The sequence below is a fragment of the Myotis myotis genome, unplaced genomic scaffold (assembly GCF_014108235.1).
Source record: "Myotis myotis isolate mMyoMyo1 unplaced genomic scaffold, mMyoMyo1.p scaffold_m19_p_11, whole genome shotgun sequence".
Lineage (NCBI taxonomy): Eukaryota > Metazoa > Chordata > Mammalia > Chiroptera > Vespertilionidae > Myotis > Myotis myotis.
This window is the reverse complement of record NW_023416315.1, coordinates 18,976,482-19,001,040: the sequence shown is the minus strand read 5'-3', so window position 1 is coordinate 19,001,040 and position 24,559 is coordinate 18,976,482. Positions and strand designations below refer to the sequence as shown.

Genomic DNA, 24,559 nt, shown 5'->3' with positions numbered 1-24,559 from the left:
ACAGCAGTATCTATGAGGTAGATATTACTATTATTCCCATTTTACAGATAATCAAATTGAAGCGCAGAAGAGCTAAGTGGCTTGTCCCTAAGTCCACCACAGTAAACGTCAGGAGATAGGGTTTCTTGTCCTCACATCAGGTGCTAAATTGCCCCAGCAGAGCCTGGACCCAAGGGCGAGCCTGGGAAGGTCGGTGACCAGGTCATCCTGACCACTTGTGTGGCTGGGTCAAACGGCCCAGGTCCACCCTGAAGGAGGGGAGAGTCCCACCCCAGGCTGCAGTAGCCGGGCCCTGCCCTGTGAGGGGGTCGCTGGCAGCTGGGGAGAGTCAGAGGGAGGCAGCCAGGACAAGGAGGGGCAGCCGCTGGCAGGGCTGTGGCTGGCAGACCCAGGGTTGCATCTACAGGGCAGAAGAGCCATTCGCATGGCCCAGGGGAGTACCAGGTTTGGGGTAGGTGGTCTAATATTGTAAACTCGGAGAGCTGTCCAGCAAGGGTGCTGGGGGCGGGGGGAGGGCGCAGAGGAGGTTGCCGTCTTAGAGAGGCTGCAGGAGATGACCCTTGAGGTCCCCAGTGGAGGTGGGGGAGTGGGAAGGCCAGGGCTTGGGAGCTTCCGGGGTCTGTCTTGCTGGTGTGTCTGCATCCGGTTGGGCAGGGGTGGATGTAGTGGGGGAGGGTGGATACGTAAGGACAATGGTGGGCTAAGGGAATAAGTCATGAATGTTGGCATCACAAGGAGAAAATTGTATAACTAGGTGATGGATGTTTACCAGACTTATGTGGCCATCACTTGCAATATATAGCTATTGAATCATTATGTTGGATGCCTGAAGCTAATATAATGTTCCGTATCAATTACATCTCAATAAAAGAAAGAGAGAGAGGACAATAGTGGGAATCGGGAACCTGGCCAGGCCTAGTTCCACAGGCGGCTCGTGTTGAGCGGATCCCACCCGTCCATCCTGTGTCCCTGGGCTTGGGCCACACCTGCTCCTGGATCACCTCGTGGCCTGAGCAGCCCGGTGACAAAGCACGGCACTGGGGGATAGTGGGTCAGCCCCCTGCAGTGGTGGCCGCGGAGCTGCTCTGCCGGGAGCGGGGTGAGCACCTGCCTGTCCGCCTCCCCGCGTGAACATACGTGTGTGCACGCGCGCAGGCCTGGAGTGCGTATGTCTGTGTGTGTCCCTCCTGCATCAGAATCCAGACAGATCTCATTGCCTCTACCTCGCTGAGTGCCTTTGCGCGGTGAGCGTGTGTAAGTGCGTTATGATATGTGTCACTAGGCTGATAAACATACCGGTGTGACTGCATCTGCACACATCTTTGTTCTCGGTTGGGTGAGCGTGCTTCTGCATTGCTGGGAAGGAGTGTGTGTGTGTGTGTGTGTGGTGGTCTGTCAGCCCCTGAAGGCATCTCCTCCTCTCCTCCTTTGTGTATTCCACACAGGGCTGTTTGTATTTTGTATTGATGCTTTCAAGTGGGTGCCCTGGGGATAAATGTCTTTATGATCTTCTCTGTGGACCTGTGTCTGTGTATGTGTGTGTGTGTGTGTGTGTGTGTGTGTGAGAGAGAGAGAGAGAGAGAGAGAGAGAGAGAGAGAGAGAGAGAGAGAGAATCGGGCATCAGCCAGTCTTCAATACTAACCCCTTGCTTGCCGGCTGCCACCTGCTTGCCTGTAGAGCAACCAGAGCCAAAGAAGCCACTGTCCTTTCAGGGCTAGCAGTCTTGGTGCTGATGGAGGTTAAACAGGTTCGTGGTTCTGCTCTACGTGAGAGTGAGAGTCACCTGGAGAGCTTTAATCAGCCCCGAGGCCCGTCCCGGCCCTAGAGCACCCACTCAGTTGGACAGGGGTATTTTAAACACACCTCAGTGGTTAGGGGGAGCGTGCAGCCCAGGTTGAGCACAGGGCTAATAGGTTAGAGTGCATCTTGGGACCAGAGTCGGCCCCGGCTGCTGGCCTCTGGGCCAGAGGGACTGGCAGAGGTACTGGAGGCCTTGTCTTGGGTGGAGGCCTCCCTGACTTCGCACCTCACCATCCTTTGGCCTACGTGCCTGAGAGTCAGCTCCACATCTCAGCGACCTCTGCCTGTGGTTCTCCTCGGAGCCTCCTGCTGGTGGGGAGAGCCGGCCTCCTGCATCTGCTGAGGGTGGGCCAGGCATTCCCATGGTCCCGCCAGGCGTGTCGGACAGGGCCTGGAGCTCCCCAGGGATAGTGGAGGTGACCAAGCCTCCGGGGACTGCTCGTGCCAGGCCATCCAGAGGCAGCCTGTGACAGCAGGGATGGGAGAGCCCTGTACACAGCTGGCACCCAGAGTGCTGGCCAGGGACTGCCCAGCCCGGGTAGCTTTTCCTGAACCACAGGGCAGAGGCTGGGCCAGCATCCCCATGGCCACTGGGCTTCTCAGAGCATCTCTTGGGGGGTACAGAGGCCGCCTTCAGCATCTCTGAGTGGGCCCTAAGCAAGCAGAGCAGCAGGGGGCTAAGACGGGCCCCTTTCATGGAACCTGCCTGTGGCTCTTTTTCTTTCACTGCTTTGGGTGCTTGTTTGTCCCCCAATTTAGCTTGGAGGGGCTGAGGGCAGCTTGGAGGGGCAGAGAGAGAGGGAGGGAGGCATGATGGGCAGAGAGCCTGGGCACAATGGCCCTAGGGTAACGGCAGCTCTGCCCGCTGGTGGGGGAGTGCAAGGCTAGTGGTCCGAATGTAGTGCCCATGGGCCTCCGGAACCAGGCACCTGTGGGCTAGGGGTGACCCTGACACGGGTCTCCTCAATCACTATGTAATTGAATAGTAATAAACATACGTTTTAAATGACCGAGTCGTATTGCATTGTATGGCTGTGCCGGGCCTGGGAACAGCGCCTGCAGGATGGGATGGAGGCCTTGTGGCCCCTGCTTTGTGTGGGTGCTGTTGTAAATGGTACTGCGGTGAGTAACCTCACCGTGCCAATTTCTGTTCAAGTGCAAAGGTTTCTCCAGGAGAGACTTCCAGGTGCGGGGTTCCTGGGTGGATGGGACTATGTGCTAACGATCAGTTTTCGAGGCGACCAGCCTCATCCCCTGCGACTGTGCGGGCCTCGCCAGCCTCTCCACCGGACTCCCCACACACTGCCGGCCTCAGTCCTGGAGGACCCTGCGCCCCTCAGCGCGGAGGCCCAGCTCCCTCGGCAGCCACTTCGTTGTGCGTGTCGGAGCTGAGGGCTCTGGCCTGGAGGCCCAGCGGGTGGAGGCCAGTGCAGGAGGCTGTGGGGTTAGGGGACCAGCTCGGCAGCTGGAACCAAGCGGCCTTCTGTGAGTGAGCAAGTTAGAGGTGCGCTCCTTTCTCACGTAGCAGCCTGGAGCTGGGGTGGCCCCGCGCCACGAGCTCCCTCAGGCATCCTGGTTCCCCCCGGAGTGTTGCCCCCACCGCTCAGGGGTCATCCTGGCTGCCCTGTCAGAGCGGGTCGGTCCGGCATTGGGAAGAGCGTAGGAGCAGGACAGCGTGTGATGCTGTAAGGACATGTGGCACATGTCACTGCCGCCCCTTCCATAGGTGGGCACACGTGCCCTCACCTGAGCAAGAGGGACAGGCGGGCACATGCGTGACAGCTAAAGCTGTCGTCGTGGAGGGAGATGGGGGAGACAGCCGCCAGCCGCAGAGGAGAAGGCCACCCACACCACCCCAGTGGTCCACTGGGGGCCTGCCCAGTGTGCTCCCACCGTGTCCTCTGTGCCTAGCAGATGTGGGTGCTCAGCAGGTGGTTGTGGGGCAGAGAATGAAGAACAGCATGGACGAAGGCATGAGGGGTTCCCTGTGGAGGCTGAGAGCCTTGCCGCCGGAAGGGGAGGCATGGGGGGGGGGGAGCAGGCTGTCCCGCAGGACTCATGCCTTTCCTCTCTCTCGAACCCTAGGCACCTTGGGGCTGACCAGCGGCTGCTCTAAGTGGGAGGTGAGCGGTGCTGGCCTGAGCCTCCTTGTGACTGAGAAGCACCATGGCCAGCATCGTATGGGCCTCCCTGGCTGTTCTCCTGCTGCTGCCTCTGGTAAGGCCCCAGGTCCATACCCTGTCCTCCCTCCCCCCACCAGCTGGAGCCCCCAGCTCACCTGAGCCCCCACCCCAGAGAACCCTGTCTTTGGCCTGCCCTCAGCTGGTATCTCTGCTGGCACCCCCACTGGACCATCCAGCACTTTTGTGAATTAGAAAGGGTGTCGCATCCTCAAGGCCTTCAACTGACTTGGCCAGAGATCCTTACACAGTTTAGGAATGTGTCGCGATGCTGACGTGGGTAGTCTCAGCGCTGTGCATCCTGCGCCCTGCAGGGCCCCGGCCAGGCTGCAGGAGGCTCTTTGGCCCCAGGCCCCTGCTCACCAGTCTGCCAGGTCAGAGCTCAGGAGCCTGCTCTCTGCTCATGTCTCTCCCAGAGCGAGGGTGGTGGGGAGGGTTCCAGGCCCTGGCCCCCGCCCCGAGAGGGGACTTCACACCAGCAGGGGCTCTTGCTGTCTCCGAGATCTGGATCCGAGCCCTGCCTCTGCCCTGCCTCACCGTGTGGCCACAGACAGCCTGTCCCCGGCCCTGGAAGCCGTCTGCACCTCTGTGAACAGAAGGGGCTAGACCGAGCATGGGAGTCCTGGATGTGCCTGCCTCCATCTCCCGACATCCCCCTACAGAACTGCGCCTGCCCCCGAATTTTGAGTTAGTGGCGACAGCAATGCCAGGGCTTTGAAGTTACTTCTCCTGCGCTTGAATCCAGCACCTGCCACTAACCAGCTGTGGGACCTTGGGCAGGAGTTTTCTTAACTTTTCTGAGCCTCAGTTTCCTCTTCTGTAAAATGGGGCAAGAGTAAATGGGAGTGGTTCATAGGCCCACTGAATGCTGCCACTGCTCCCTCGCCTGCACCTCCTTCCCCAGCCCCCAGAGGAGAGAGACAATGAGCGATCAGCCCCTCCTCTCCCCCAGCCCCTGCTCGCTCCCCTAAAGTGTAGCAGTAGCCTTGTGGCTTCTGGGGCTACACTGTCTGGGGCCGAATCCTGGCTGTATAGTCTACTATGCTGTGTGGCTTTGAGCAAGTTACTTAACATCTCTGGGCTTCAGTTTCACATGTGTAAAATGAAAAATGCCAAAAATACTACCTACCTTGTAGTCCTCTGGATATATATGTATACACATATAGTATATGACAGAACAGTGCAGGAGGTCATAAAGTGCTATATATGTGTTTGCTGCTGTTTTTATAAGACTTGGAAACTGAGGCCCAGGGTCAGGGTAGGATCTACCCAAGGCCACACTTTGAGTTGGTAAAGAAGAACCTCATGGTGTCTGTGACAGAGTGGATGTCAGGGTCCCTGCTGGCCCTGAAGTTTCTGTCATTATCCTCATCCTGCTTCTGCCCCTCCCCGCCAGCCCCAGGGCTTATAGTGAGCCTTGCTGCTCCCTCCCACCATCCCTCCTGTTCCCTGCAGATGGCCGCCATGCACTCCGACTGCATGTTCAAGCAGGAGCAGGTCCTGTGCCTGGAGAAGATCCGGAAGGCCAACGAGCTGATGGGCTTGAACGCCTCCTCCCATGGTGAGTAGGCTGGCGTGGAGGACATGGTATCCCAGCACGTCCATAGCCATTAAAACTGGTGCCCCAGCCTGCGGCCACCTGGGAAGAAAGGTGGAGGGGACGGGTCTGGGTCCTTCAGAGAGCCCTGTGGGGCAGTGGAGTCCTGGATGTGCCCTGGGCAGGACACTGGGTTGCCCTCGTTGGGGACAGCCTGCCCTGGATGCCTCCCTGTGGGAGGGCTGTTCTGAGTGGCTGGGTGTGGCTACCTTAGATCCCAGGGGGGCTAGAGCTGGGTCTGGCTGTCAGAGAGCTCGTTAGCAGGAGGCCTGGGCCTGGCAGCAGCAGGGACACAGCTGCTGCAGGTGCCCGAGCTGGAGAGCAGGAGGTGTGGGGCCCTTTCCCCCTCCTCTCCTCACTCCACCAGAAGCCAGAGACAGGCAGCAGTGGGAACCCACCTCGGCCTGTCTGGGCAGTACTCCTCCCTGAGCTGCTCTTAGCCTGGGGCGGGGTGCTGCCTCCTCTGCGGGAGCGGCCACGCACTGAGGACAGTTAGCAGCCGCACTGAGGACAGTTAGCAGCCGTTGTTTCCCTATCAGATGCCCTGGCTCCCCTGATCCCAGTGACAACCCGGAAAGCCTCGTAGCATTTCCAAATGTTCCAGGCAGTGCCGTGGCCCTGGCTGAGAACCAGGCGTCCTGTGTGGCCCCTTCCTCCTAACTCCCTCGCTGTGCAGAGAGGACACTGAGGCCCACAGGGAAAAGGCACCCTGGACTTCCTGACCCCCAGCAACCAGAGAGAGGGTCTGTGTGGGAAGCCAGGGACTTGGGGGTGGGGGCATTCCTGGAGGCCTGGCCAGCCTCACTTACACCTCCGTCGCTGGAGGGTGGGGCTCTCTGCCCAGATGAGAAGGATCCACCTCTCCCTCTGGATCCTCTCTGCTTATAGGGAGCTCTTCTGAGCACCATCTGCTTAAATACTCGATTAATCTGCAGCCCAGTTATGTGGAACGGTCCCTCCAGGCCAAGCTCCCTGGCCAGACAGTGAACATTAACTGCTAATAGAGCTGCTCCGGCCATGCTGGACTCGTTTGCCCTCCAGCCGAGCTCTGGCTCAGCCCTAACTGAGGCTGGAAGTGGATTCTAGGCCTCACCAGCCAGGGAAACTGAGGCAGGGGCCCCAAACAGGTGCCCAGTTGCAGGAGACCAAAGTGGTATCTGGCCTAAGGCTCTGGTCTAGGAGATGGGAAATGGGGCCATGAGGTGGACCTGGAGCCCAGCTGTCCTGCCTCCTAGCCCCGGGCCGCCGTTCCTGCATCACGGGTGTCAGGGGCATGTGGGGTGGGGCATAAGAAGCATCCAGGAGGAAAGGGTAGAGGTGGGAGGCGGGGCTATTGCACAGATGTTTGTGGAGCCCCAGCTGGGGGAGGACAAGCAGGCTAGCCCACAGGGGCGACGTGAGCGTGAGACAGAGGTGAGGATGGACACCCTCCCAGGAGGGGCAGGCCAGTGCTGGGAGAGGCTGCACCCCAGGTGTGCTCAGGAGAGGAAGAGAGGAATTCTGGGAGGGTTCATGGACAAGATGGTATTTATACTAGGTCCGTGGTTCTCAAACTGGCTGCACATCAGAATCTCCAGGAGCTTTTAGAAGAATGTGCTCACGCTACAGTCCAAACCAGAACCGCAGTCCCTCACAGTCACCGTGACTTCAAAGGCTCCGGGGTGACGCTGGCGAGAAGCTGGTCTGAGAACCCCCTAGTTGGGCCCTAGGGACCAATAGGCCCTTGACGTGAGAGCTGAGGGCGAGTGAGTGGGGAGAACATCCTTGGTGGGGGCACCACGGCAGCAAGAGCTCTGTGCCTCAGAAGCTCCACTACGAAAACGAGCAGGTGGGACGAACCTTATCAATCGCCAATACTTACATAGGTTTTCCATGTGCAGGCACTGTACTAGAGCTTTTCCTCCCACTGCAGCAACCTGGAAGGTAGGCTCTCCTATTACCCCTGTCTTATAGATGAGGACGCGGAGGCCCCTGCACCTCTTAAATCCTTGTCCCTCCCAGGACCTCCGCCCCCCAGAGAACACCAGGTGGTAACGTGCACTGTGGCCTCCAGAGGGAAGCTGAAGGACAGGGTCACGCTGGGGGAGGCACGGGAGCCGAGCAGGCAGGTGAAGGAGGAGGATGCGTCGGCAAGGTGGTGGAGGGCGAAAACAAGCCCTCTGCCCGGCGCTGCTGTCTGCGTCAGCCTCGGCATGTTCTCAAGATGTTTATTGGGACTGTTATTGAAGAGTTGTGTTTAGTGCTTTTGTCCCTCATTCCAAACCTCTGAATGCTAAGTGGGACTCAAGACAACACGGAGTCCAGCTCTGTCATGTGACACGCAGAGAGGCTGAGGCCAGAGGTGGCAGTCCCTGGCCAAGTTACACCGAGGGCCCGAGCCAGCTCGGGGACAGGCCCCAGGTCTGCGGCCCGGGCCAGGGGTGCCCTTTGTGCTGCAGTGCCCTATGCCAGAGAGAAGGAAAAAGGGCCCCTGGGCGTGGGAACCTGACTCTCCACTCCTGAGGGTCCCAGACCCACGCAGGTCACAGGCCCTGCCTGCTGGGCGGTTCTGTTTGCTCTCTGCTCCGCCCAGGCAGCCTGGCTGTCCTGTGTGAGTCCGGCCAGAGCCTCCCCTTTGCAGGGTTGCAGGCTTCCGTCAGCCTGGAGGCCTGGCCTGCATTTCAGCGGGGCCGGTCAGGTGTGGTCCTCGGGGGTCCCCAGACTCTGGAGGAGATGGAAGAGGGACGCCTGCAGCGGCCCTGGCAGGGGCAGAGGAAGGAGACTTGTACAGAAGACGAAAGCCTCTCATTGCTCTTCTGACCCGGCCTCTGAGGCCAGTCCAGGGTGCACAGTGCCTGGTCCCAGCCACTCCCCCCCCCCCCCCCCTGCCCCCACCAGAAGAGGAGAGGCCTGGAGGAGGGAACCACTGCAGGGCTGGGCCCAGGCTCCCATCCTGGGAGCAGAGTCAGCCTCTTGCCTGCACCTCCCAGCTGCTGTGAGACTAAACAGGCACCCAGCATGGGGGAGAAATGGGGTCTGCAGGGACCCCTCGCTCCCCAAATCTGACTCGAGCCTGCGTCAGAATCTTCTGGAACACTTGTTCAAACACAGATGGCTAGGCCTAGCACCAGAGTTTCTGACTCAGTGGGTCTGGAGGGGCCTGGGCATCTGCATTTCTGGCGAGTTCCCAGTGGAGTTCCTGGTCTGGGGTCCACACTTTGAGAGCCGCTGAGCTCGAGGGGAAAAATAACTTTCAGTAAATGGACATCATGCTTTACCCTCGAACTGGATGCTAAAACGGGGGCTTAGTCTACGCATGCATCCTCGGCGGCTTCTCAAAGGGACGGCTGTGCCTTGTCTGAGTCCCTGCGGTGCCTCTGCTCTCGCGGCTTTGAACACACTGTGGAACTGGACAGGATCGTCACCATGACAACCCGAGATGAGCGCCTCATTCTGTTCCAATTGAGGCTAATGGCTCCCGCGTCCTCTCTGTTCAGCCTGCCCGAGTGGTCTTTCCTCCCGCTGTTGTCACGAGGCGCTGCCCCTCCTTGCTGCTTTGTGTGGGTGGCTTAGTGGGAGCAGCCCAGGAGATGGGACCTCTCCCACCACTCAGGCATCTCCCCCCGACCCCCCCACTTCCCGCCTGAATTCCTCTGACCAAGTTCCATAGAGGCTTGAGGGGGAGGGAAAGAGGCAGAGCCAGGAGGGCACAGTGTAGAGTTGGGCTACAGCAGGAGAGGAATAGGGAGGTGGGGTGTCCCCGTGGAGCGTCCTCCAGGGCTCAGAGCAGTTCCAATTCCCCCCCCCCCCACCTGCTCTGCAGGGGTGAGGAGAGTAGGGAACGTTCTCAGCCTCTCAGCAGTGGCTGATGCACTGGACCGTCGCCGCCTGGAAGCACGCGTTCCTGGCTGCTGTCACTAACCTCTCCTGGTTTCCTCCTGCCTCTGGCCTCCCCTCCTCAGTCTTCTCTGCCAGCTGCTCTTCTGCTGTTGGCATGCCTTCTTTTGTTGGGGCCAGGCGCTCTTCTCTCTTCTTCTCAAATCTAGGCCTTCTCATGAGACAGATCAGCCAGGTCCATGGCCCCACCGAGCATCCCTGTGCTGACCACCCCCTCTTCTTCCTCCATTTCCGACTTCCCGCCTGCACTCCAGACCTTCATCTCACTGCCTGTTGGAAACCTTGGCAGATGTGCCTTGGGAGACACTTGTCCTGGCAGCGGGGCCAGAGAGACGCCCCAGCTTCTGGGCATTGGCAGATCTCGAGTGAAATCTCTGTTGCTGATTGGAGCTCTAGCCGCTCAGAGTTGGGAGTACCCTCAGAGACACCCAGCCCTCAGTGCGCACACAGGGAAACTGAGTCAGGGTGGAGGGGTAGAGACTTACCAGAGTCATGCAGTGAGCCCTGGGCTGCAGTGGACAGAACTCCAGTCTCGTGGCCGACGTGCAGAGCTGAGGGACACCTGCCCTTTCCCACTCTCAGTCCTCAAATGCAAACTTCCCAAATGTTTTCTCCACGTCTGTAGCCCTGGCACATGGCAGGAGCTCAGAAAATAGCTAAGAGAATGATCGCCTGCGCTGCCTCCAGGCCTGGGACCCCCACCCTGTGAGCCCCTTCTTCCTTGTGCCATCCTCACCCGAGCCCTGTGCCCCTCACCGCCCCGCCGTCCTTGTGACTGCTCGCCTCCATCTGAAGTGCCCCAGGGCCTCAGGAACGTCAGCTGGCAGTGGCAGCTGGCTGTGCCAGGGCCCGCTGTTCCACGATAAGGGAACATCTGTTAACGGGGCACCTGGGACATGGGCTGGGCGTTCGACGTGACCATACTCCGTCACTGTTCCCGGCCAGCAGGGGCCCTGCAGCCCACACTGAGCTGCTGGGTCCCCTTTCAAGTACCGGATGTCACAACAAGGCGTGTGCAGCTGGAGCCCTGCTGGGGTGGGCAGTGGGCACCATCAATGGCTGGCCTGCTGCTGTGAGGCCTGGGACACGGTTCCTCACATGTGGCCCCCCGTGACCTTGCCATCTTGGTTTGTGGTCCTCAGAGCTTTCTTTCTTTCTTATTTTCTTTTTTTAAAAAAATATGCTTTTATTGATTTTAGAGAGAGAGGAAGGGAGAGGGAGAGAGAGAGAGAAACATCATGTGAGCGTGAAACGTCGATCAGCTGCCTCCTGTATGTTCCCTACCAGGGACTGAGCCAGAAAGCCTGCAACTCGGGCGTGTGCCCTGACTGGGAATCAAACTGGTGACCCTCTGGTGCCTGAGACAATGCCCAACCAACTGAGCCACACCAGCCAGGGCGCTCTGAGCTTTCGATGGTGTTTCCAGCTCCCAGACTTGGTCATTCCAGGAGTAGGATGCTATACGTTACTGTGATGGGGGATGAATTCCAAAATAGCCAGGTGTCAATTCTGAGAGACAGACCACTTCTGGCCCACACAGCACCCAACAGCTCATGAGGCCGGCCCAGGCCCCTCTCTGCCCAGGCTGCCTCTGTGACCTGCCGGCCCTCCGCTGGCCTTCTCCCCTTGCCTTCTCCCCTTGCCTTCTCCCCTTGCAGGCCTCTCTCCAGGGAATGATTCCAGAGACACCTAATTGACGTGAAGTTATTGATGATAACAGTAGGGGGCGTGTGAGGAGTGAGCTTGGCGCTCTGCTGGGTAATGAGTGTGAACTCATTACTCTTCCCAGCAGCCCCGGGGGTGGGAAGTGGGGGGTGGTGAGGGTGAAAGGTGGGGGGGTGAGGGGTGGGGGGGTGGGGGGGTGGGGGTGAGAGGTGGGGGAGGTGGGGGGTGGGAGGTCAGTTCCACTGGCTGTACCTTACCTGGCAGAGAGGCCCTCTCTGCACCAGTGTGTATGGACCCCTTTGCAGCATGCGGACCCTCTCCCGACTCTCCATGCTCTGCTGTCACTTCCCTCCTCCTCCTCCTCCTCCTCCTCCTCCTCCTCCTCCTCCGTCTCTCTGTCCTGATCGGTCATGGTCATTATGGGCACTTCCTCTGCCCGCCCCCCTGCCAAGTAAACAAAGTCCACAGGGTGCCCTCCTCCCCTCCTCCCCGTCCTTTCCTGGTGGACTGCCATCCCATCGCCTCCCCCACACCCATGATGCTGGGCCTAGGGGCCGTCCAGGGAGCTGAGGGAACCAGCCCACGGAGGTGCCTGCTGCCAGGGCCTGGCTCACATGCTCTCTTCCCCACAGGCTGCCCTGGGATGTGGGACAACATCACGTGCTGGAAGCCCGCGCGCGTGGGCGAGATCGTCCTGGTCAGCTGCCCCAAGTTCTTCCAGATCTTCGATCCAGACCAAGGTGGGTTTCGCCCGCGCCTCTTCAGGCCACACTCAGCCCCGCCCGCTCCCCGCAGGGGCCCCAGACCTCCCTGGGACACGAGCACCTAGGACACGGCTGCCCTACAGGCTGATAGCTGTTCCCAGGGACGCGGGGATGGGACCACACGCCACCCCTACACAGGGACACACAGGCTTCCCTTGGGCGTGGCTGCCCGGTCCACGTGGGGGGTGTGACATCACGGGTGGGGCACAGCTGGGCTTTCACACACGGCCTCCATCACTCACCCCTGCTGCAGGCCTTGGGCAAGGCCCTCACCCCTCTGTTCCCTAGTCTGTCAAATAGGAATGTGTTGGGTCACTGGGGACTCCAGTGATACACGGGGGGAGTCACTTAGTGCAGGGCTGGGCACGTTTTAATACTCAGTGGTAATTGTTAACGGATGTTATTGCCATCACCACTCATCTGGAGACCCTGAGGGGCCCAGGGAGACACACACAGACACACAGGGAGACACCCTCAGGCAGTGGACACAGGACGCCCCCCCACGTCCACACTTGCCGGCATCCACACTCGCACACCACTCAGATCCAGGCACAGGGCCGGCCTCACCGTCAGGCAGGCGCACTCGTGCGCATTAAGCAGAGTGTGTTCTTGGTCCTCCCTGACCTTGGGCAGCGATGCGGGCTCAGGAGAGGAGGAGCTGGGGTCCTGTCCCCCAGGAGCCCCTGGGCTGCCTGGGAGAGGACGCTGGGCACACGGGAGTTGTGTGACATGCAGAGGCCGGCTTGGGTGACCGGTGTCTGATGGCTGCCTCCTTGTGAGGAGAGGCTGGGTGGGTGCAGTGTCATAAGGAGCTCAGCCTGGGGCGTGTCTGTTGAGGTGTGTGTGGGGGGGCTACTTCAGTGCCCTGGAGTTACTCAGGGGGCCCAGCCGATGTGGGAGACCTTGGGGTGGGCAGTGATGGGCTTTGTGACTCAGGATATAGGGAGGCGGGGCGGGGAGAAGGCAGCGGGCTATCTGCAGGCCCCAGGCTGTGGTGACCACATCTCTGTGGGGAGCGGTCTGAGATGGCATCTCTCCTTTGGGTGTGAGATTGTTTCCGCCTTCCCTTGAGGCCTTGTGGGCTCCCAAAGAAGGTTGGTGTCTGGCCAGATCACTGTGACCCGGAGAAGAGCCTAGAGCCAGGCCCTGACCCTCCACCGCACCCCTGTGGGTGTCAGGGGTGAGCTGAGAGCACTGTTGGGGGCGGGGCTCCAGGCAGGTGGTTTACTGAGAACGATGCGGGCCGGTGCTGACCACTGAGCCCTGGGCAGGGGCCTCGTGGGTAAGAGGGTCTGAGTCACGGGTGTGGTCATGCACAGGTCACTTGCGGCCTGGGCCTCGCTTCCTCCTTCACCTGAGACTTCGGTCGAGGTCCTAGAAGTAGGGAGTTCCCAGACCCCAGGCCACTTATAGAGTCCTGCCGGCCCGGCCCCTGTCCTGCCTGAGATAGAAGCAAATTCTGATTTCCCTGGAATCCTGCTAACCTTGACTCTGCCTGGATGGCAGGTGCCTGCAGGAGACTGTGGCAGCATGTTGGGGTGCCAGGCCTGTGCCTCAGGGTTCCATCCTACGACCAGAGAAGGCAGGATGTAGCTGCAGTGCCCCCCACCTTGCCTCTCCCTTCCCCCGCTTCCCCTTCTGGGGCCTGTTAGCCACACCCCCTACCTTCAGACCTCCTGCCAGCCCAGAAAGAGGGTGGCATGGCAGACAAACTCTCCCATCCTGACACCTCGGGCCTGGGCGTGACCACGTGCTGTCTAGAACGGGACAGGAGGTGAACTTTGGAAGCTGAGACGGAGGAGGGAAGTGAGTGCAGTGTGAGTGGTGGGACGTCAGGCATGTGGCAGCCCGGTGATGCAGCCCAATCTCTAATCCCTTCCTATAGAAGCCAGGTTAATCCCACCCTCCGTTCATGGACTCCTGTCATCCGTTCATCTACTTAAAGTTTACTGAACATCTCCTCTGGGTCAGGCACCATGGCAAGACTGCTTCTTGCCAACAGTGAAAATAAGGCAAAAGGAATCAGCAACAAAATAAGATCTTCTTGAGATAAACTTTCCTTCAGACGCCAGCCCTCCCCCCTGGCAGTGGCACCATGAGTGTGTTATTTACACCTGACTCATAACAGCTCATTAAGGCAGGCCCTTTAGCATCTCCATTCGCACAGCGGAATTAGTGAGACTTGCTACAAGCACTTGGAAAGTTGCAAACTGCATTTCTCTTAGCTCTGGGTTCCCAGGGCTGCCCCTGGCGTTCTCATCGGGGTGGTTGCTGCTTTGCAGGCCGTGGAGCGACAGGAGAACGCTCTGTTCTCAGGCGCCTCTGCTCATTTCTCTAACTGTGTCCAGTTCCCGAGGGAGAGGTAGATGTCTCCAGTGTCTGGCCGGCCCCAGCTTGTAGTCCTCATGGCTCTGGGCCCCAGCAGACCCTCGCTCCAGCGTTTGGGGGTGAGGTGGGGAAGAGGAGGGGGAGGGATTGGGGCCAGTGAGAGCAGACCCCACTTCAGCCCTTGCTCACCTCTGTGTTCTCTCCCTTTCTCTGTTTCAGTCTGGGAGACAGAAACCATCGGTAAGAGGAACCCCGGAGAGGACAGACTGCTGCTCATCTGTCCATCTGTCCACCCAGCTTGATAATCTATCCATCTGTCCATCCAGCTGGAGCCCAGCTCTGACTGCTGGGAACGGGTGGGGGTGGAATGAGAGGCTTATCAGGGACCAGGTTCTCCCCTCCCCACTTCTTTCCCCCTTGGCCATCCTCGAGGTGGGTTGGGGGCGGGGGTGGGGGGGTGGGGGGTGGGGGGGTGGGGGGGTGGGGGAGACACAGGAAGATAGAAGATGCAGCCCTTGGCCTCAGGGTGCTCATGGGCTTGTTTGGGAGGACGAGACTCACTCATGGAGGGGTTAACAATCCCACCACACGCATATGTGCAGCCCTGAATGTATGCGCGAGCCCACACAGATACTGACATCCCCAGTGGCTGCAGAGTTGGAATGTACAGCAAGCTCCAGAACAAAAGAGACCTAAGGATGCCGCATGCGGGCAGAACAATGTAAAAGTGCAGGGAGACTTCCTGGAGGAGGTGGCATGTCAGCTGGACCTTGGGAAAGGATTTAGAGAAGTAGAGGGGAAATGGAGACTCATTGCTAGTAGGGGCGTCAGCATGGGTGGAGGTGGGAAGAAAGAGTCAGGAGAGGAAGAGAAAAAGGTCTGAGGATAAAGTCTTTGAAGTTCTGGGTTCCCTTTGATGAGAGCGGTTTAGAGGGGTGAGCGCCAAAGAGGAGGGAGACCAAGCCCAGGACTTGTGTGGTTGTTCCTTGCCTTGTCCTTGAAAAGGCCCAACCATCCCTTTTCCTTCCTCTCCCACTCTGGGGGAGGCCCTCTCACCATCCTGACAATGTCCCATTTCCACTTCCTGTGGTCCAGGGAGGAGAACTGAGTCATCAGCATCATTAGAGCTTAGAAATACAAAGCCAATGGATTGCTGATGGGATGTGCAGTGTGTCAGGAAGGTGTGGGTGCAGTGCTGGGCTGCCTCCTGGCTGAGACCCCACCCCTCGTTCTCCAGACCAGGGGAGCTTGGCCTTCCCGCGTGGGAGGCCTGCAGTGGGCAGCCCTGGCAAGCTGATGGCCGGGTGTTCTGATTCAGGCCCATGTCTCTGTTTTTGCAGGAGAGCTTGGTTTTGAAGACATTAAGTCCTTGGATCTCTCAGGTACGTTGGGAGGTGGGGCTAGAGGAGGGGCATCTGCTGACCTGTGAGCAGGGGGACCCCTCTAGCAGGCCTGGCTCTGCCTCTCTGTGGCTGTGTGGCCTCTGGCAGTTCCTTTTCCTTCTCTGATAAGCTGTGGGTCTTCTCCGTGGAAATTTGTCCTCAAGTGCCCAGACAGAACGCCATGCCTACAATGTTAGGGGAACACAGATCTCTCGAAGCCCCATCGTGGACTCCAAATAAAAACCTTCTGGATTAGGTGGCCCCTGACAGCTGGGAACTCCCCTGTGTAGAATGGTGGTTCTCACACTTTCATGGTGGCCGCGACCCCCCAGGGGGCTGGTGGAAACCCAGATTCCTGGCCCCCGCCCAGAGTCACTCATCCCGTGGGCCTGGGTGGGGCCTGAGAAGGTGCACGTCCAGGCAGTCTCCCAGGTGATGCTGATGGGCTGGTCTGGGGAGGTGCCCACTTGGAGAAGCCAGGCCCTGAGGTCCTGTGCTCCGAGGAATCGCTGGGGGGAGAGAGCCGGGTGCAGTCACCGGGGCCGTCACTGCGGTGCTGACCGTGTGGAGGGCAGTACAACAGTGGAGTGGCCAGTTCATGGCAGACTTCGGAACAGAGGCTTATGCTGTCCTGGGCCCACACTGTGTTATTAAAAGGAAACGTAAAGAAGGAGAATAAGAGGAAGGAAAGAGCGTATACCTCCAGGACACTTTTTAAAAAATTGTTATTTTGAAGCAACTTCCCTTTCTTCTTCCCACCACCCTGACGTGGGCAAAGTGGAGAGGCGATGAGGCCCAGGCAGGGGAGGAATGTGGCCAAGGCCACGGTCCCATGGACACCCGGACTCTCTGAAGAGGTGGTCACGGGGGTTTGGGAGGAGCCTGCCAGTAGCAGCTGAGCTGGGTTTGCTGGAGCAGGAGCAGTTGTCCTGGAGTTGTGAGCGGAAGTGATTCTCTCCCTGGGCCTGCGGACGCCTTGCTGCCCTGGGTCACAGGACTCAGAATCCCAGGCACGTGGAGGCCAGTCTTCCCGCTGGGCCAGTCCCCTCTCCCCTTGTTAAGAGAGCAGCTTGCACCTCCCCCGACCCCCATGCCCTTTGTAAAGGCCCAGCCTGAGGTTATCAACAGTCACTATTTCCCCGCAGACAGTGGAGGATTTCAGGAACCTGAGTGGCCATGCTCCCCAGGAACCCCAAGTATGGAGTGACTTTCGAATAAGAATTTCAGGGCCTCTTAGATCATCTCTGTGCCTGTGTTCTCCTTCCGCCGCAGGCATGAGGGTGGTGAGCCGGAACTGCACGAAGGACGGCTGGTCGGAGACCTTCCCTCACTATTTAGATGCTTGTGGGTTTGATGAATATAATGAATCTGAGTCTGGGGACCAGGTGAGTGTGTGCCCCCCGGCGCCCAGAGGCAGTGGGGGTGGGGTTGAGGAGGCGGGTGGAAGGGTGTTCCCAGCAGCGGCTGTGACTCCTGGTGGGACGATAGGCATCTCAGGTCCCCAGGCAGCATGTGTGAGCACCCACCATGTCCGGATGCTCGGACGGTAGGACTCTCATTCACGCATTCTGGACCGAGAAGCAGCCGGTTTGCTGCCTGAGCTCCTGCAGCGCTCAGCATGTGCCCCCACCTCCCCGGCTACTCCTCTGGGACACCCAGCCTTCCTGTGGCCCAGCAGCAGGAGGGTCATTGCTGGGCCCGGCAGGGGGCCTCCTGGACCCTTGTCCAGGCTAAGGGGTGACTGGATTGCTCAGAGCTCCTGTGCTCAACAAGCATTTATGGAGCATCTGATGAGAGCAGACACACTACAGAGGGGAGGAAGCCACTCAGTGGGGGATGGGGGCTTGGGGAGGTCTCAGAGGTAGAGGCACTGAGCGGGGAGGAGGTGAGATCAGCAAGAGGAGGGAGGAAGGAGGGGCTGGGCGGCGGGCCCAAAGGGGGGAGACTGGGAGACGGGGCTGGGGCCGGCAGACCCTACATGGAGCCCCACCCTCCTGTGCCCTGCCCCAGAATTACTACTACATGTCGGTGAAGGCCCTGTACACAGTTGGCTACAGCACGTCCCTCGTCTCCCTCACCACTGCCATGGTCATCTTGTGTCGCTTCCGGTAAGATCTCCAGCACTGATCCAGTGAGCGTGCCCACTCCAGCTCAGAGTCCTCGCCACGCCCCCTGGACGTCAGCCCTGGAGCTGGTGGGCAGGGCTTCCCCCACTCCCAGCATAAGGGATGGGAAACCTGACCCCAGAGAGGGCAGCTGGCCTGTCCAGGGAGGAGGCCTACTTGCCTCGCTTGTGCCTTCCTGGCCTACACAGAAGGTCACGGGCTGGGTGATGGGGGCCTGCAACTTAGAAAGCAGGAGGGTAGGGGTGGTCAGGGCAGGGGCCCATAGCAGCCCTGAGTGCGCCGCCGCCGTGCTGTGGGTCACCCACCTCAAGGCCTCTCCCTCGCTGGCCAGGAAGCTGCATTGCACCCGCAACTTCATCCACATGAACCTGTTCGCGTCCTTCATGCTGAGGGCCATCTCTGTCTTCATCAAGGACTGGATCCTGTATGAGGAGCAGGACAACAACCACTGCTTCATCTCCACCGTGAGTGCCCGGCCAGGGACATCCGGGACGTCCGAGGTCCAGGGCTTTCCCGCAGGTTAACACAGTCCCAGCGAACAGGGAAACCCAGGAGAGATCACCAGGCCACCGGTAGCCAGGGACTCCCCTGCCTGAGGCCATGGCCTGGCCCTCGGCACCTGCGTGCATCCCCTGCCTGAGGCCATGGCCTGGCCCTCGGCACCTGCGTGCACTCGGCAGAGCAGTTGGAGGTCAGGTGGAAAGGCCGGGTCCCACTTGGCTAGGATGCACACAGGCTCACCGAGGGCTCGACTGGGCTGGTTACCGACTGCCCATGACGGAGCCCAAGGCCTGTGGGCTGGCATCTTCCTAGACCACCTCCCCAGACCTCAGACCTCAGGTCAGCAGAGAAGATGGGTTTGGATGGGGCAGGAGGGCAAAATCTGCCGAGAGCACAGGGCCTTGGCCTGGAGGCACACTTAGAGCCTGCGTTCTCTGTGAGATTTCTGGGGTGCCCGGGGTACCTCCTCTACCCCTGTGATGTCTAAAGCCCTCATTTGACGAAGGGGCCTCACATGGGGACCTGCCTACTCACCTAGCCTGTGGGACCTGGGAAGGGGCAGGAACATGGGGAGAATGAGCCTGGGGAGGGGGCTCAATGCTCACCCCCACCCCGTCCTTTGCTGACACGGGCAGTGTTGTCTCCGTGGGTAGCTTCGACTCTGAATCATGGGCAACTTTAAACTTTTCGCAGCCAGGAATATTGAGTGTTTCCGACCCATGGGGTGTGAACCTGAGCAGGCCAGAGCTGAAGGGCCCTCGGAATTCTCCCCGCTCCCGGAGCTGGTTCTCAGGGCTCGGCGGGGCAGGGGATGGGGGCTCATGTCGCCCTCCCTCTCTGGCCCCCTCGGCAGGTGGAGTGCAAGGCCATAATGGTTTTCTTCCACTACTGCGTCGTGTCCAACTACTTCTGGCTGTTCATCGAGGGCCTGTACCTCTTCACCCTGCTGGTGGAGACCTTCTTCCCCGAGAGGAGATACTTCTACTGGTACACCATGGTTGGCTGGGGTAGGTCTGGCTGTGGCCTCGGGGCCAGGCATGTCCTCAGGGCCCCGTGGGGGAGCGTCAGACCAGAGGAGGAACTTCCCTGTCCCCTCCCCCCTTGCCCCAATGCCACACACCTGCTGCTTGCACTCTTTCCTCTCTTCCTGCCCCCAGAAAGCCCACCTCTGAGAGGACATACTCTGTAAGGCGAGCCAGCCCATGGTCTGGGGGAGACATGGACCTCTTGATATAAGGGACAGTTAGGGTCCCCAAACTCCAGGTCTGAGAGGGAGCCATGCCTGTGGGTCAGAACCCCATGTCTGAGTGGGGATGATAGCCACAGGGAGCCCCAAGTCTGAGGGGGACATGGCCTGTTGGCGTTCCTGTTACCAGGGGCTCCTTTGTTGCTCCTGCAGGGTCCCCAACCATCTGTGTGTCGGTGTGGGCTGCGCTGAGGCTCTACTTTGACAACACAGGGTGAGTGCGTGCCCGAGCGCCGGGCTGGTTTTCTGTGTGGTTTCTCCATGGGGGACCCTGCTTTACCGGCCCCAGACAGACGATACCAGGCTGGGCACCCACTGCGCCCTGAGCCGCCCACAGGTGGGTCCACCCAGCCATACCTCAGCCAGAAGGCAGTGGGAAGGAGCATGGCTCAGAGCCCCGCTCTGCACCCGGGCCGGAGCGGAGCATCCGCTTCCTTTCAGGGATGGGAGGACGAGTGCAGGGGAAACTCACCCCCCAAGAGTCCTAGGTGTGAAGGGGAAGGCGGCCCTTGCCCAGGAGCCCTGTGGTGACCCTGACTCTTGGGCTGCAATCCCTGCTGAGGGAAGGCCCGCGGCACCTGAGACCTCTCCTTCCAGCCGCCCCTCCTCAGGGAGCTGCAGGGGAAGCACCAGCCAGGGCCAGAGACATGGTCCTGCAGGGGCCCTGTCCCTGAGCATAACCTCGCTTCTCTCTCTCTGTCTCTCAGCTGCTGGGATATGAATGACAGCACTCCTCTCTGGTGGGTGATCAAAGGCCCCGTGGTTGGTTCCATAATGGTGAGTGCCCTTGGGACAAGGAACAGGGAAGAGGTGGTGGCGGCTTGGGCATAAAGGCACGACGGGAGAGGAAACCTAAACCAGCCTCCTCCTTCTCATGGCTGCATTGTATTCTGCAGCATGGATGTGCACATGCTGTAGCTATCCTGAGCGCGTTGGCCATTTATATGCTCCCATTTTTCCTCATCGCAAAAGATACCACTAGAGCGGGTTCTGTGCATAATTGTGGACAGTCTTTTGGGGCAGAGGGTAATGGTTGCTCGATGCTTTAATATGCATTTTTCCATGTTGCTAGTGCCTCAGGGCATTTCCCAGATATTTGTTGACAATTTGTTTTTATTCTGGTTATTACCTTTTTATTTATTTTTTTATGCTTATTTTTCTAGCCCCGTTGTTGTCTGTCTTATTGTTTGAAGGATAGTAACACTACATTCGGTACACGTGTTGTAAGTGTTTCCAAGACGGCATAACTCTTATGCAGTCAAACCCTCAGGCTTCCTCTTTCCACATTCCGACCTTGTTTCTTGCTTAAGGAGGACTTTCCTGACCTATGACAGAAAGATATGCTGCTTAATTGTTTTGTCACATTTTTGTCGATTGGGTTATTACATGCTTTAGTCCGGCTGAAATTTTATTTCCTTGATCTGAAATGATACCTAATTTTATCTAATTTTATTTTTTTCCCCCTAGTGGATAGATGTTCCAGTCTCTCAATTATTTATATTGAATAGATTATCCTTTCTCCATTATGTTGAAATGCCATTGTATCTTAAACACTCACTGTATTTTATTTGGTTCCAGATTTTCAGTTTGATGTTACTAATCTACTAGCTTCTTCCATGGTCAGTACCCCACTGGGCTAGTTACTATGACACTGTAGCATGGTTTCATATCTGGTATGCTAATTTTCCCTTCTTTATTCTTTTTTTCTTTAAAAATCTTCTTGTAGATTTTCTTTTTCAAGTGATTTCAAATCTTTTGGCAAGTTGCAAGAAAATAGTCTAATTGCAATTTTTATAGGAATTAAACTGAATTTATAAACGAATTTGGAAGATACCGTCCCACCTTTCCCCCAGTTATCCACTGTTTTGCTTTCTAAGTTTTTAGCTCCCTACAGTCAACCGTGGTATGGAAACAATTTAAAAATATATATATATTTTTATTGATTTCAGAGAGGAAGGGAGAGGGAGAGAGAGATAGAAATATCAGTAATGAGAGAGAATCAGTGATCAGCTGCCTCCGGCCTGTCGCACATTGGGGATCGAGCCTGCAACCCAGGCATGTGCTCTGACTGGGAATCAAACTGTGACCTCCTGAATCATAGGTTGACACTCAACCATTGAGCAACACTGGCCAGACTGGAAAAAAAATTCTAAAAGAAAAATTCCAGAAATACACAATTCATAAATTTTAAATTGGACGCTGTTATGAGTAGCATGAAGAAATCTCGCGCTGGGTCACGCTGTCCTACCCCATCATGGACCGTCTCTTTGTCCAGTGTATCCTCACTGTATAGGCTACACACCTGTTAGTCAAAGCAGCCATCTTGGCCAGTGATCAGACTGATTATCATATTTTGAGGGAGAAAAAGACCACATTCACATTTACTACAGTATATTGTTGCAATTGGTCTATTTTATTATTAGGTATGGCTAATCTCTTACTATGCCTAATTTATAAATTAAACTTTATCACAGATACGTTTGTATAGGAAAAAACATGGATATGTAGGGTTTGGTATTCTCCACGGTCTTAAGCATCCGCTCAGGGTGAGGAAGGAGGGATGACTGTAACTGATATAAAGACTTAAAATATTGAGTCTTTCTCTCTAAGAACATGCATGAATCTCCATTTATTCAGTCTTTCTCATAGAAACGTTTTGTACAGTTTTTTTTCAGTTGTCTTTGTAATTTACCTACAAGATAAATCCAGCCAGTCTGGATTTATTCTTTCATTACATGTTTTAGTAGATTACTATTGATGGATAGGGAAGCTTTTAGTCTTGTTGTTTTTCTGATTACTTTTTCCCCCTTTGAATGGATTTATGCAGTTAGCAGTGTTTACTGAGCTAAATTCCAGGTACCAATGAGAGCGGTAGAGTACCTGATGAGCAGCACCCTGCCCTCACATGGCATGCTGTATAATCCCAACAGCTCTGTGAAAACAAACAAACAAGACCTAAAATGGAAATGTATTTTTATTGACCCGGCCTACCTTTTTTTCCTATTTTTTTTTTTTAATAATGAATTTTGGTCTTTCTTAATTTTCTTGTATACGTTATATTTGTGGTACTCTTTCCCTAGCCTTCGATTTGAATGCTTAGTTATTTTATCTTCAGCATTTATCATTTTTTACTAAGTGTTGGGCTATCATTTTCCTCGGAGCGCTGCTTTGGCTGCATCAGATGTTGCTTTGCACTCCTTTTGCGGTGCCTCGTTGCTATTTATTTGCTCGTCTCCCTCCTTCCTCACCATACACACTGCTCCCCACTTTGATTAGAGAGCTGTTGCCCTGATCTGTACCTGCAGGTAAATGCTGCTGTCACCACTCCCAGGCCTTGGATGGATAAGGGGTGTGGTCGTCCATTCTGGCCCCCATATTCAGTGACTGTGACCTTGGCGTTCCCAGCGGCCAGCTCTCACCTCTGCAGCAGCCTCTTCTCTTTCTGTCTGGCGTCGGAATGATTCCATCACCTCGACCCTGTCTGCTCTCTCTCTCTGCCAGAAATTACTCACTTTCCTGGATCACTAATGATATATTTCCCATTTCTCGGTACTCCTGTGGAATTCTTCTGTGTCTGTCTCTTCTGTCATTTCAACCGAATGAACGCCGTTCCGAATTCTGGGTCTAGCTGGGATCTCGGCTGGATGGGGCTGGGGGGCCCTGTTGGAGGGATAGTGGCGTATGCAGAGGCAGGGGTGTGGACAGGCTCTGCCCAGCATCATTTCCATCGGCTTTTCCTTTGCTCCTCAGGTGAACTTCGGGCTCTTCGTGGGCATCATCTTCATCCTCGTGCAGAAACTTCAGTCTCCGGACATGGGAGGCAACGAGTCCAGCATCTACTTGTAAGTACCACCATGTGAACGCCATCGTCCCCTCCGCCAGCTGAGGGGGCCCTGACGCAGGCCACCGGAGGACAGGCCTGGGTTTGGGGGACAGGGTAGCCTAGCGTGGGCTTTTGCAAGATTCCTTTCTGATTAAAGTGCCTTTGGAATCTAGTTGCCCATCTCTCCTCAGCCAAGCTAGCAGCTCCTAATCCACATGGCGATGACATGGAAGGGAAAGGAGATTGGAGGAGACTGGCCGATGACATGTCACCCTAGGAAATCAAGACGGAAATTGCCAGGTTCCCGAGGGTAGTTAGGGTCTTGGTTGCTCAGAAGTCAGATTTCCTTTGGGGATCTCGGTTCTCTGGGAAGCTCATGAGCGCCATTGGCTGCCTGCTGGCCCCATCCCAGCCCTTGTGTGCAAGTTGCTTCAGCCCCACCAGCAGGTCACGTGGACGGTCTCGCTGCTGGGTAATGGAAGGAGGGAGTCTTTTTCTTCTCCTCCCCTCAGAGAGGAGCTGTACTTTGGGGTCTGGTCCTCCCCCTGGAACTCCCTCTTCCCTGAGCAAAGGAGCATCTGATACATTTTGGACTGATGGGGTTCACAGGCCGCCTCTTAGCATTGAGTGTAGGGTTTTCTTCATTCACCTCCACTGCCTTGTGACTTGTTCCTACAAATGTTCCTGCAGTCATGTCCCCAGCAGCGTATCCCTGCTTGCTGTGGCCCACCCTGTCCCACCCCGTCCCAGCCTGTCCCAGCCCTCGACCCACCCTGAGTCAGACTGAGTACCTTCTACCTGACTCTTCTTGCCTCGTGATCAGAAGCATGACCATGACCAGCTAGGTGTGTGGGGAGTGGAGACACTTCTGATGCTGGGGCGAAGGCCAGTCCCCTGTGGGTGGCCGGAGGGGCCAGATGGGCACAGAGAATCTGGGGGCAGTCTCTGGGGTCTGTCCGTGGGCGGGGGATGAGCCACAGGTGTTGCTTCCTTGGCTTTTTAAGAGGAGAGCAGGTTAGAAGGAGCTGAGGTATTCTCATTGCATGTGTGGGGGGCTTTGTCCTGCCTTCATCAGAGACCCCAGAATTTTAATAGCTGCCCAATGAACAAATGGGGCAGCAGGCAGACCCCAGCAGAGGGCTCCCCGACCCAACCATTCTCCTGAAGAGAAAGAGAGAGAGAAGGAGAGAGAGAGAGAGAGAGAGAGAGAGAGAGAGAGAGAGAGAGAGAGAGAGGAGGGGGCAGAGACTGCTCAGAGAGCCATCCTAGG

At 57.2% G+C, this 24,559-nt stretch overlaps 1 protein-coding gene across 4 annotated transcripts in view; it reads left to right on the top strand.

Annotated features, from left to right (window-relative positions):
- Positions 1-24,559, top strand: part of ADCYAP1R1 (ADCYAP receptor type I) — a 45,525-nt gene that overhangs the window by 4,741 nt on the left and 16,225 nt on the right. For all 4 annotated transcript variants that reach the window (XM_036327696.1, XM_036327694.1, XM_036327692.1 and 1 more), the window contains exons 2-13: positions 3,887-4,018; positions 5,437-5,542; positions 11,752-11,859; positions 14,431-14,451; positions 15,552-15,593; positions 16,866-16,978; positions 17,604-17,701; positions 18,051-18,183; positions 19,074-19,227; positions 19,620-19,680; positions 20,174-20,243; positions 23,217-23,308. In XM_036327696.1, coding sequence (XP_036183589.1) covers positions 3,968-4,018; positions 5,437-5,542; positions 11,752-11,859; positions 14,431-14,451; positions 15,552-15,593; positions 16,866-16,978; positions 17,604-17,701; positions 18,051-18,183; positions 19,074-19,227; positions 19,620-19,680; positions 20,174-20,243; positions 23,217-23,308 — 1,049 coding nt within the window. In that variant the 5' untranslated portion in view covers positions 3,887-3,967. The remainder of the gene's footprint in view (positions 1-3,886; positions 4,019-5,436; positions 5,543-11,751; positions 11,860-14,430; positions 14,452-15,551; positions 15,594-16,865; positions 16,979-17,603; positions 17,702-18,050; positions 18,184-19,073; positions 19,228-19,619; positions 19,681-20,173; positions 20,244-23,216; positions 23,309-24,559) is intronic.